Source organism: Papio anubis, chromosome 16 (assembly GCF_008728515.1).
Source record: "Papio anubis isolate 15944 chromosome 16, Panubis1.0, whole genome shotgun sequence".
Classification (NCBI taxonomy): Eukaryota; Metazoa; Chordata; class Mammalia; order Primates; family Cercopithecidae; genus Papio; species Papio anubis.
The window spans coordinates 55,786,485-55,799,467 of NC_044991.1; the positions used below are offsets into that span (position 1 = coordinate 55,786,485).

A 12,983-nucleotide genomic window follows, 5' to 3' on the forward strand; every position below is an offset into this window, starting at 1 on the left:
TGACCTCAAGTGATCCGCCCACCTCGGCTTCCCAAAGTGCTGGGATTACAGGCTTGAGCCACTGTGCCTGGCCAATGAATGGCCACAAAGTGAATCTACCCGTGAAAGCAGCATCCACACCAAGAAGTGCTGTGTGGCCAGCAGCCCAGATGCCAGTCATACCTCTTCCTTGTCACTCCCCTTTCCAAGGGTAGCCACAGTTCCAACCACAGATTTATTTATTTTAAATTTATTTTACTTTATTTATTTTTTTAGCGACAGGGTCTGGATCCGTCGCCCAGGCTAGAATGCAGTGGTGCAATCATCGCTCACTGCAGCCTTGAACTCCTGGGCTCATGCGATCCTCCTGCCTCAGCCTTCCAAGTAGCTGGGATTACAGGCGCCTGGCTACCAACCACAGATTTCAGAACCCTGTTCTCTTTTCTATGCCTCAGGAACTGCCTCCGAGGACCCTGTATGACTGGCATCTCCTGGGGAGACCTTACTAGAAATGCCAAGCTCTTGGATAATGGGGAAAAGGGAACCAAGAGCTGTGCACCTCCTCACTCCTACCCTGCCCCACCAGAGAGCTGCCCTAGGGTTCAAAATTTCCTCAAAGATTAGCTTCTCAGCTAATCCCAGAGGCCTTCCCAGGCCCTGTTCCCACATCCCCAGCAGCCCTCCCCTGAGCTTTATTAGCTAAGCTTCCCAGTGGCGGCAGGAGGCCTCTCTTACAAAAACACTCGGAGAAGCCACATAAACAGGCCAGGCTAATGGGGCCTCAAGGACCCTCTTCTCAGCCAGCGCTGTGCCCAGGGGCCTCACCCTCTCCCTTCATCACCTGCCACCAGGCTTCTCCAGGGAGCAGCAGCAGAGAGCAGCCAGGGGCAAGGGCGGCGAGGGGGCAGGGCCTGGGTGGAGTCCTCGGCAACGCCTTGGCAGAGGGGCGAGGTGTGAGTGACATGGCCCTCTCACCTGCACATGATCTCATGGGTGAGCAGCACTCGGCACATTTCGGGGTTCTTGTCCTGCCCCTCATAGATGATAGCCTGGGGAGAGGGAGGTGCACAGGCTGGAGGGGAAGGAGGCTCCTCTGAGGTGCAGGTGGCAGCACAGATGGGCCTGGCATCTTCCAAGCCTAGGCCCAGGGAAACCCTGCCCCAGGGAAGAGCATGCCCTCTGCCTTGCTCTGGGCTGCCCACGCGGAGGATAATCCCTCCTCCCAAACCGGACCACCACCGGCTGGCAAGAATGATATGAAGTCTGCAGATTCTGTCTGTTGGCAGGCGGCTCTTTCCAGAGCTGGCTCTGCTTGGGGCAGGGGATTCCCGAGGGCTCCAGGACCAAGGTCAGGTGGCTGGTGGGTAGACATACTCCTGTGCCCACCCAGCACCAGGCCCCTCCCTTCCCCCAGCATCCTCCTGTGTGTATCCTCCATGTCTTGGTGGACCTCTGCTTCTGTTGATGAGTGTTGTCCTTCTCAGCTATCCCTGCCAGCCCAGTCAGCTCTGAGGGCTGCACAGCTGCCTCTTCTCCCGAGATACCTATCGCCTCTTCCCCCATACCATCCCCAGCCCAGGCCTGGTTTTCCCCTGGGACTGCTGCATCACCTCCTCACCAGTCTTCCAGCCTCCCTCTGCCCAGAAGCAAGAAGTGAGCTTCCTAACTGCAAATCTGCCTTCCCAGTTTATAACCCTCTGTGCCTTCCCCCATTTGTGGGATCCCTCTCCCTGTCGACTTCCTCGAACCCCTTCCACACTCATCCCCTCGACAGTTCCACTGGGCACTGCCTGGCCTGCCTCCCCCAGCCCAGTGGCCATGGGTATTCTAGAAAAACCATTCTTCCCTCTGCGCTGGAATTGGGTGGAGGCTGCCAAAAGACCCTGCCTGTGTAGGAAGCCCAAATCTCCACCTTGCATTCCTAGCCCACTAATCTGGCCCATTGGAGACTCAGCCCCCTCCTTGCCAGCATGCACAGCTTCTCTGAAAAGCCCTGAGATTTGGGGCCCTGTGTTGGCAGACTCCATCAGGGCCTATTCAGGTTTCAGTTTCCTCCAGCTCCTTATGCTGGCCTCTGAGCCTCCTTCCCATGACCGTCACATCAGCAAGGTACTGAGGGTCTGCAGTGGAAATTCTCGGGGCTGTGCCCACATCCCCTTTACTGGACACGTGCACCTTCCCATGGCTGTGGCTGATGTCTGCGGCAGAGGGCTTCCTCCTGAGAACTGCTCTCAGTGGATAGGAACTGCCTGGTCTGAAAATGTCTGGTAGGTTACGTGCTACCCTTAGGAGTGGTTCCCAGCCAATGACTAATTGATACAGGGTACAAAATCCTGGTATTTGCTTCGAGGGGGGACATGTCTGGTACCACTCCTTCTCCAGAGCTCCCTGTGCAGTTTTCTGTCCAGCCTGCCTCCCTCCCCTGCTCCCGGCAGCCCCTCCCATCTCCCCAAATAAACTACCTGCACCTGAGTTCCCATCTAAAGCTGGGCTGCTAGGAAACATGACCCAAGTCAGGGTTTTTGCACAAATATTGTCTTTTCTAGAACAGAGGGCAAGAGCCACACACCCTCTGGCACAGGCTGGGGTGGGAACTGGGGGAGCTAGGCTGATGGGGACGGAGGGCATAGGGAGATGAGGCAGGAACAAGGAGGCTCGACCAGAGTGGGGCAGGGTCCGGAAAGAGAGTGGGATGGGCCTCAGCACCCCCTGCACTGACTCACCTGCTTGGACATGGAGTCGATGAGACGCACATAGAGGTCTTGCTCCGTCCGAAGTCCTAGGATGGGAAGATGGAGAGGGCTTGCTGCCAGGGGATCATGGGCAGCCTCAATGATCAGACCACATCACACCCTCCCCAGGCCTGGCACGTGGGGCATTAGGTGTTGCATGATGCTGCAGTGCCCAGACTTCAGGGGCAGGGCCAGGCAGGGCAGGGGTCTCCACTCACCATTGTTATACACCAGTCGGAGGCGGTAGTGGATCCCATTGTTAGTCTTTTCCGCCCCGGGCTCCTGCAGGGACAAGATGGGAGGATGCTCGGGTGCTCAGGGATCCTCCAGCCTCCCTCACCCACCCCCTTCTCCTAACCCCAACTTCTTTCCCACCCTTCCAGCCACTCAGCCAGCATCCATCCATTCATCTGCCCAGTGTGTGTGTGTGTGTGTGCACGCCTATGTGCATGTGTCTGTGGTTGGGGGTTCCCTCCCGGGGCCAGTCCCAGCCAAGCCCACGAGCCTCTCACTCGGTCCTTTTCCACAAAGTCGATGAAGGCTGTGCGCTCCACCTCCACGGGCTGTCCCTGCCGGTCGTACATGGCCAGCACGAAGTGGAAGAAGTTGGATTTCCTGAGGTTGGAGGGAGGCTGCTTCTCAAAATGTGCTCGTGCCAGACCCACGCCACTGTGGGAGGAAAAGAGCTGGGAAACCACTGGAAGGGCGCCCCAGTGAGAAAGACTCCAGTGCCTCGGGCCAGACAGGCATGCTGGCCAGGACATGGCTCCAAGATGCCAAGAGTTTAATCCAACTAGACAGGCCCTTTCCAGCCTGACCAGGGCCATCTCGCTTCCAGATAGAGGTCTCTCAGCACTGAGGGCACCCCAGCCTGCCCCCTGGAAAACAAGAGGCACAGTGGTGACTGCAAAGGAGGAGACCCTGTCAGACTCCCTCCCAGGCTTTTCCCTAGGCCGCACATTTTGCAAGGCCAGTCTCCAAAATCAAAAGTATGAACCAATCCGTCTTTCTGACCAGAAGCTCTTGTGACTGCCCTTTAGGGCTTCAAGGAGACCCAGGGGGCCCTAGAACAGATATCCTACTAAACCCCAGCCCAGGCTGAGGCTGTCATGAGCCTGTGGTGTTGCCTGGGGAATGATGATGTCCATCAGACCCTTGCGGACGTCAAACCGGTTCAGGACCACTAGTCTGCCTGGCCTGGGCCCTGGCTGAATGTGGGGAGCACCCCCAAGATGTAAAGGGACCTGCCTCCAGGCTTTGGGAGAGACAACCACAGGCTCCCTTGGGCAGGAGGAATTTCTCATCTGGCCTTGCTGAGGGATTTCTCCTGGCTCATCAGAAACCATGCCCAGAAGCAAGGCCAGGGTGAGAGCAGGAGGAAGAGATTCCCTCTGCCCCAAATATCCCCTGCATCCCAATGATACACCAAGCACTGGACACACGGCAACAACTGGGGCTGGAGGCAAATGCCTGGAAGAGGGGAGAGAGACAGAGAGGTACAACATCAGACAAAGGGGCAGGTGCCCCCCGAAAGATGTCACCATGCAAAAACTCGAGAAGCAAAGGAAGAAAATATTAATTCTTTTTATGGGAGATGAAGGGAAGGCTTCATGGAATGGTGACTTTTCCTTAAGTCCTTGAGGAATAAACAGGAGCTCAATAGGTGAACGAGGAAAAGGACAGAATAAACAGCATGAGGAATGGCTGGATGTGTAGAGGCTGCTGCTGTACCGCAGGTGTCGAAATGTGAAGTGAAAGCAGGAAAGTTTGTACTGGAAGTTTGTGCCAGATCATGAAGGGACACAGACTCCGAGGGAAGGGGTTAGATTCTCTTCTCTGAGCCACGGCCTTCCAAAGGGTGTTCCTTAGATCTCTCATGGCTCCAGAGCCTCCCTTGAGAAAAGGGTGCTGTGGCCACAGACATGGGTGTATTTGGGGGGGCCTGGGACACCCTCCAGGAATGGACCCTGCTTGAATTGGCTAGGGCTGGTGCTCTGCATGAGTGGGAGCCAGTCTACAAGATGGTTCCCAGTGATCCCCACTGCCTGGGATTCATGCCCTTAGTTAGCCCCCTCTTGTATTGTGTTGGGATTGGCCTGTGGGGCCAGGAGACTATGGCAGGAGTAATAGCATATAACTTCCAAGGTCAGATCATGAAAGCACTGCAGCTTCTGCCTTGTTCTCTCTTTTGGATTAGTGATTCAGGGGGAAGCCAACTGCCATGTCTTGAGGACACTCAAGTAGCCCTATGGAGAGGTCCACAGGGAGAAGAACTGAGGCCTCCTGCCGACAGCCAGTCCTGACTTGCCAGCATGAGCAACCCTGGAAGCAGATCCACCTGCCTCAGTCAATCCTTCAGACGACTGTGGCCCCAGCTATCTTGCTGCAGCCTCATGAGAGGCCCTGATCCAGAACCACCAGGCTAGTCTGCTCCCTTATTTCTGACCTCAGAAATTGTGTGATAATAAATATTTGTTGTCTTAAGTTGCTAAGTTTTGGAGTCCTTTTTTTTTAAAGATACAAATTTGAAGACAGAGAGACTTGGATTTAAGATCTGCCCCGCCTTTTTTTCTTCAAGGCAGGATCTCACTCTGTCATGCAGGCTGGAGTGCAGGGTGCAATCACGGCTCACTGCAGCTTCGACCTACTGGCTCAAATGATCCTCCTGCCTCAGTCCTCCAAGGAGGTGGGACTACAGGTGACTCCAGACCCGGCTAAATTTGTAATTTTTTTGTAGAGACAGGGTTTCGCCATGTTGTTCAGACTGGTATTGAACTCCTGGGCTCAAATGATCCTCCTGCCTTGGCCTCCCAAAGTGCTGTGATTACAGGCATGAGCCACTACGCCCAATATGGAATAATTTTTTTTGAGACAGGGTTTTGCTCTGTCATCCAGGCTGAAGTGGAGTGGCGTAATCATAGCTCACTGCAACCTTGAACTCCTAGACTTAAGCGATCCTCCTGCCTCAGCCTCCCAAAGAGCTGGGGTTACAGGCGTGAGCTACCATGCCCAGCTTGGAGTAACTTTTTTTTTTTTTTTTTTTTTTTTTAGACAGGGTTTTGCTCTGTTGTCCAGGCTGGAGTGCAGTGGTGTGAGACCCTGGCTCATTTCAGTGAGTCTTGGCCTCCCGAGTAGCTGGGGACTACAGGCTCGGCTGCCCCTCAGCCCGCTAATTTTTTGCATTTTTAGGTAGAAGGCTGGGTTTTGACTGTTAGCCAGGGATGGTCTCAATCTCCTGACTCTGCATCCACTCTCAGCCTCGGCCTCCCAAAAGGGGATTACAGGCATGAGCCACCGCCTGGCCTTTTTTTTTTTTTTTTTTTAAGACAGGGTTTGCCTCTGCTGTCCAGGCTGGAGTGCAGTGTGGATCTCAGCTTACTGTAGCTCCCCAACCTCTGCTCAGGCAATCCTCCTCCCACCTCAGCCTCCTGGACCTTGCCACACTACAGGCACGCACCACCATGCCTGGATAATTTTGTTTACTTTTTGTAGAGATGAGGTCTCCATATGTTGCCCAGGCTGGACTCGAACTTCTGGGCTCCAGCTTTCTCCCACCTTGGCCTCCCAAAGTGCTGGGATTACAGGTGCCAACCACTACGCCTTGCCAAATAACACAACCTGCTTGCTTGGTTACGGAGCACTTTTGTTGAGGGTCATGGCTTGGGAAACATGACTAAAGGCCACTAGAAAGTTCTGAAGCCAGGCAAGGCTTAAAGATGCTATGGGGGAAAGGAGGGTGCCGTGTGGAGGACAAGTGAGAGACTGTTGCAGGGATGCAGGGGAGCAAAGAGGATGGGGAACTGCCTTGAGGGCCACTTAGGTCAGCTTGTCCAGGTGCCCACCATGAGCATGCTCCTGTGACAATGGCTGCCACAGTCACCACTACTTACTATTATTCTTCATATAACTTTAAATCAATTTATTCTTTTACTTGACTTCACGCTAAGCCATTAACATCTGGAATGTCATGGGCATGAGGCACTTGCTATTGCTTTACACATACAAATTATAATAAATAGTAAAATGAAAATGTTTCCTCCTCTTGAAAGCTTGCCCCGGAGCCTCCCTCAGTGGTCCACATGAAATGCTGACTTAGGAGGTAGAAGCCATAAGTCTTCTTGTCCCTGATCAAGATGAGGGGAGGGGACCTCCAATACCATTTTTTTTTTTTTTTTTTGAGACAGGATCTTGCTCTGTCACCCAGGCTGGAGTGCGACAGCACAATTATAGCTCACTGCAGCCTCAACCTCCTAGGCTCACATGATCCTCCTACCTCAGCCTTCTGACTAGCTGGGACTACAGGCATAAGCCACCACGCCCAGCAAATTAATTTTGGAAAGATGGGGTCTCACTATGTTGTCCAGACTGATCTTGAACTCCTGGGCTCCAGTGATCCTCCTGCCTTGGCCTCCCAAAGTGCTGGGATTATAGGCTTAAGCCACTGCTCTGCTCGGCACCTTTCTTTCTGACCACAGATTGTTTTTACAGATGCTCCTTTCCCTAGGGAATTCACTGTCCCTCCATCCTTCCCTGTTCCCTCCACCCCCTCGCTCTCAGGCTGCAGTCCTTTCAAGTTGAGGCCTTGATCGCCCCTCACCCGCTCCCCAGCCAGCAAGAGGCAGGGAAGCCCTAAGAGGGCTTTCGATCACAGCGGGGCCCTGATTACTGCTGATGAATATGCTAATGAGGCCTCAACCCTGAGCTCCTCCCTCCTGCTCCCAGGACCAGCTTAACTTGAACTCCACTGGGGATGGGTTCCAGGACCACCTAGTGGGAGAGAAGGTCAGAGGAGGTGGGTTTGTGAAGCAACCCCAGGTCCCTGTGGCTTTTTATCCTGTCATCCAGCCCAGCGAAGAGGCCTGGAAGGCTCTCAGGCAGCGGGGAGGGAAGCTGTAGAGAGCAAAGGAGGCCTTGCCAGAGGAGTGGTGGGTGCTGAGAACAGAATCTCCCAGACCACTGGACATGCCCTTTCTACACAGACACCCTGCAAGTGCTCAGGCCAAATTCCAGACTAGTGCAGCATAAATCAAAGATGCTGGCTTGAGCTTCCTGTCCCACCCAAATATCAGCCATTCCTGGGTCCTGGATGCGCCCCAGCTTCTGATAGGCTGCTGAGGACCAGACCTGGGAAGCCTGGCATAAGCCCCAAGCCAAGCTTCCTTCACAGGGTTCAGCATCCCTGCAGGAGGGGATTACACAGGAGCGAGGGCACAGGGACCTGGGGAGGGGGAAGACAGCAGGTTCCCCTGGGGTCTCTGGGCCAGCATCTCCTGCCAGCTGGGGGCATGAAGGGGCTTCCCTGCTTTGCATGCCTGTGCCCTGCCCCATAGTAGGTTTGGGCTCAGTCCACTGCCCCGAGGCAGCCCAGAGCGGCATCCTGCCCTTTCCCAGCACGGCTCAGTGGCTCTGAGGCACACTCATCCTCCCAGGCTCACACCCACCGGTGGAGCAGCACTGGTTAGTTTACAGCTTCAGGAAAAGATCCGTGCAGTGGACAACAGGGCAGTGTTAATGACAGCCCCAGCCCCCTTCCAACCAGAGGAGGACTGCAGAGTGGGCAAGAGCCCTGCAGCGCACATAAGGCTGCTCCTTGCCTGGGAACGTCTCCAGTTCACCCTATTCATGGCCCTGCCAGGCTTGGAGAAGCTCAAGGCAAGATGAGTAAAGGATATTTCCTATGAACAAGAGACAGAGAAGGACACAAGGAACAGCACATTGCAGGGAATAGGGCTCGAGAGCGACAGAGGCAGGTGTGGATGGTGCTTCCTTCTCCTGATTGACCCCAAACTGGATAAGCAAGAAACACACAGCAAGGGAGTGGAGGTACCAACAGTGTATCTGGGCAGTGATTTGGAAACACTGGGGGTTGGGGGTGAGACAAAGATGAGAACGCAGCATATAGAGGGTGCATTTTCAACAACTCCACACTGTGGGCACCTGGAGCTCCATCCCATGGGGAACTCTGGAAACAGCATGGAATGTGTGCCTCAGCATTATCCAACCAGAGGGATGGGTGAGGGAGCTGGGGTATTTATCCACCAACTCTAGTCAGTCACTGGTGGAGGGCTTCTAGGGCTGTTACTTCTCAGGTACTTCTGGGCTGCTGTGCAAGTGGGCAGAGCAGGCTCTGGCAGCCTGAGCAAGTCCTCAAGCAAAGGGAAGCAGATAACAGCAGAGGAGGCAGACCCTTGACCAAGGGTCCTGAGGGGATGTGGGTGGGTACCAACTGCCAGCCATTCAGAGGCCTGAGGTATAATGGATGCCAGTAAAGCTACAGCCCCAAGGGCCTGAGTGCAGCTTGGCAGGTATCAGTTTATGACAAATACAAGAAAGAACTGCCTCACCTGGCACATGTAATGCTCACGCCCATAATTCAGAAACAGCTTATTCACTTAGCATCATTAGTGAACAAACCATGCCACATAAGCGCCTTTTCCAGAGAAATGCAGCTGAGTGACAAAATCAGCCACATTAACCACTTTTGCAAGACTGCAAAATGAATTATACATTTCCTCGCTTTCTTAAAAAGATTGTTTCAAGCACAATGTTCAAAACACTTTCTTCTCAACTCCAGAGTGTCCTGAGGCAGTGGGACATTTGCTCCTGTATTAAAGAACCCAGATTTGGGAAAAGAATATGCTCACTTTTGTATTTCCACTGTGCCCCACTCACTTCCTTCCCATCTTTCGTTCTTAAATAGGCCGAAAATTAAAGGAGATTGTTTGAGACACCAAAAAAGATTTACGTTGCACAGATGCATTTTGGTCAGAGTCAACATGCTTTGTAGTGAGCATGGGTGTGCATGGACTTCCTGAGCACTGTTAAGAATCCAGGTTCAAGCCAATACCAAGGGCAACCTGACCTTCACAGCCTAGACCATTCAGGTAGACTGTGCTCCAGAGTGTACGTGGATGCATGTGGGGAGATGTGGGAAGCTACAGAGGTGTCTGACTGCTATTGCTGGGGCTGCCCAGCAGGTCCTGGGAGATGCTCCTTTGCAAGGCTGAGCAGGACACTCCAGGGCCCTTCTCATGGCAGCTGCTCACCCCTGCCACAGCATAACTGTCTGGTGCAGACACAGCCCCCCTCACAGTCTCTGTTCTCTCTTCCCAAGGCTACTCATGGCTCTTCACATCCTTGACTACATGCTTGTTATAAATGTGAGCAATTTAGCCACAGCCAGCTCAAATCCCACAGAGGACAAATGACCGAGGCTGGAGCCTTAGCCTCCTCTCAGAGGCACCCCCAGGCCTCTTGCCTTCCCTTCTCCCCACCAAATCCTAACTCTTGGCTGCCTTGATAACTCAAGGTTTTGAGCTGTGCCTTGACCTGGGCCTAACTTGTGTTTGAGTCTGGGATGCTGGGGCTACAGGGGACAAGCCCTACTTTCATCAGTAATAGGGGGAGGCTCCTTGTTGACACCCCTCATCCCAGGAAGTGGAAGGAGCAAAGAGTATGACTCCTGCATCTCATCCCTTTCCACAGATTTCCCCAAAGTCTCTCTCTGCCAAGTGCGGCTCTTCTTAGCCCCATCCTGACAGGGCTCCATCGGTCCCTTTCCTCTACATCCCCCCTTCCTCCAAGCATCCCGTTGGGCCCCACTCTCCCCTGAAGGCATCCTCTGGACCCCGGGACTGCTGATGATGATCAAGCTGGGCCTGGCATTAATGCCCCAGACAAGATATATTGGCCTGGCCCTGCCTAGCCCCTGACATGCCAACCCCTGGCCATGCTGCAGACTGGGGAAGATAAAAGGAGCAGCTCAGTGGGGCACACCCACCTCAACAATGCTCGCACAGGGAGGACCTGGTGGCTGCAGAGAGCTGCCCAGAGCCTGTGTCCAGATGGTCCTGCTGGAGGTGAGGTTTGGGTCTGGGGGAGGTCCCTATTCCCTCTTCCCACTGCCCCAGCTCACCTGCCCCAGGAAATTGGTACAGTGACCAAAGTCCCTGAAGGAGGTGGAGAGGGAGGGGGAAGGATCTCACAGGCCTGCTCTCCCCCTCTTCCTTTGGCCCTCAATTCCACCTAAAGACTCCTCACTCCACTGCTCTCTGCCCACCCTCTCACCACCCACCCACAGGCCTGCCTGCCAGGTCCCAGGCTGAAGATCGGCTATGAATTATTAAAACAAACAAAAGCATTTCCTAGCAGGGATGCTAGCCTGCAGCCGCTTACAGGAAAGGCAGCCCCAGCTGGCCTCCCTCTCTGGGGCCCTGCTAGTGTGCTGGGACCAGCTCCAGTGGGAGGGCTGGCCTGGGTCCTCCAGGGGTCTCCTCCAGGGGGAGGCCTGGCCTGGGCCCTCCAGAGGTCTCCCCAGACTGGGAAGCATATCAGAAGGAAAGGAGAGCTACTTCTGTGCTGAGTGTGCCAGCAGGAGGACTTGGGTCTTCAGGGGAGTCAGGGGAAGATAGGCTGGGGCTGGGCAAATGGATCTTAGAGATAAAGTCCTGTTGGCTCATGGCAGGGTCAGGGGTCCTTGTGCAGACTTCCCTGGTAGGAAGACCTTGGTAGGGAGAGGGCAGCCCTCTCCACCAGCCTTTCCATCCCCATTGCCTCCAGTTTAAGGGTATGCAGCCCCTCTGCTCTCCCTACCCCTCTTTTGCTCAGACCTTTCCTTCCTGTTGGCACAGACTCCCTCACTCATCTTAGCAGGCCTTCTGGGCCTTTTCCTCCCCACCCACCTTCTGTAAAATCTTGGCATTATTGTAAAAGCCAAGCTGTAGAACTGGGCAGGAGAAGCTGCTCCAGTAGCTGATTCCTGCGTCAGGTAGAACCTGGAGTCTTCTAAAGTCAAGAGGGGAACCCAACATAAGGGGACTTGGGAGCCCTCTGGGAAACATTCCTGCTTCCTCTGGCAGACTGTCATCACCCCCACCCCGCATGGACTGCTTGAGCCTGCCCCAGGTGCTGTGGACACAAGGATGAACAGACCGCTACCCTTGCCTTAATGGAAGGCCCCAGCTGGCAGGGCAAGGAGGACCGGGACAGGCAGAGGACAGCAGATGCTGGCCTGTGGTAAGCATTCGTAGGCAGCACTAAAACCACTGCCCTGGGCATGGTGGGAGGGCATAGAAAGAGCAGGTGCTGGGCTCGGTGGGTGTGGGAGGGAGTCCTGAGGCTGGTGAGACTTAATGCAGGGGACGTGCAGGTGCTGAGGGCAGAGGGACTGTTTCAATAGACCACAGCACTTAACCAGTGGTGCAGCTATTTCTCCAAGTATCCATTGCCTGCCAAGTATCATGCAGAGGAGGCTGGGGAGGAAGACCGGAGTCAGACCATGATAGGCCTTGAATGTTGGAGATATCCATGAGGAAGCAGTGGGGCTTGGGGGTTGGTCACTTTATTTTATTTTATTTATTTATTTATTGAGACAGAGTCTCGCTCTGTCACACAGGCTGGAGTGCAGTGGCCGATCTCGGCTCACTGCAAGTTCCGCCTCCCAGGTTCACACCATTCTCCTCCCTCAGCCTCCTGAGTAGCTGGGATTACAGGCGCCCGCCACCTAGCCTGGCTAATTTTTTTTTTTATTTTTTAGTAGAGACAGGGTTTCACCATGTTAGCCAGGATGGTCTCCATCTCCTGACCTCATGATCCGCCCGTCTCAGCCTCCCAAAGTGCTGGGATTACAGGCTTGAGCTACCGTGCCCGGCCTACTTATTTATTTTTAAGGCACAGTTTCACTCTGCCGCCCAGGCTGCAGTGGTGCGATCTTGGCTTACTGAAGCCTCTGCTTCCCGGGCTCAAGCAATCCTCCCACCCCAGCCTCCCAAGTAGCTGGGACTACAGGCATGCTTCACCACGCCCGGTTTATTTTTGCATTATTAGTAGAGATGATGCTCTCTACTGTTGGCTAGCCTGGTCTTGAACTCCTGACCTCAAGTGAACGCCCACCTTGGCCTCCCAAAGTGCTGGAATTACAGGTGTGAGCCACCATGCCCAGCCTGGTCACTTTATTTGTAATCAGAGAGAGACATGAGCAGAAAAAAGTACTTTGGAAATACTGCTTTGGTCCCCAGTGCAGGGAGGATGGTTTTAGGGGAGTGGTGAATGGCTGGGGCTAGGCACTGGGCCAGGAGGCTGAGGTGGTAACCAGGGTGCAATTAACCTTCAAGCCAGGGAGAAAGTGGGTGGAGGGCCAGGGGTTTCATTGCTAAAAGCGGTGGCGGAGGGCACTGAGATTGGGACTAGGACACGGAAAGGAACATTCCTAAGCCTTGACAACCAGGCAACTGTGGGGTGAGGCTGAGGAAGGTGTCAAAGCCACCTCTCGGA

General features: G+C 54.3%; 1 protein-coding gene across 1 annotated transcript in view; it reads right to left on the reverse strand.

The window, feature by feature from the left end:
* Window positions 1-12,983, reverse strand: part of EBF4 (EBF family member 4) — a 62,628-nt gene that overhangs the window by 47,269 nt on the left and 2,376 nt on the right. The window contains exons 2-5 of the mRNA XM_031656619.1: window positions 3,224-3,380; window positions 2,930-2,993; window positions 2,703-2,758; window positions 955-1,028 (exon numbers count right to left, since the gene is read on the reverse strand). Coding sequence (XP_031512479.1) covers window positions 955-1,028; window positions 2,703-2,758; window positions 2,930-2,993; window positions 3,224-3,380 — 351 coding nt within the window. The remainder of the gene's footprint in view (window positions 1-954; window positions 1,029-2,702; window positions 2,759-2,929; window positions 2,994-3,223; window positions 3,381-12,983) is intronic.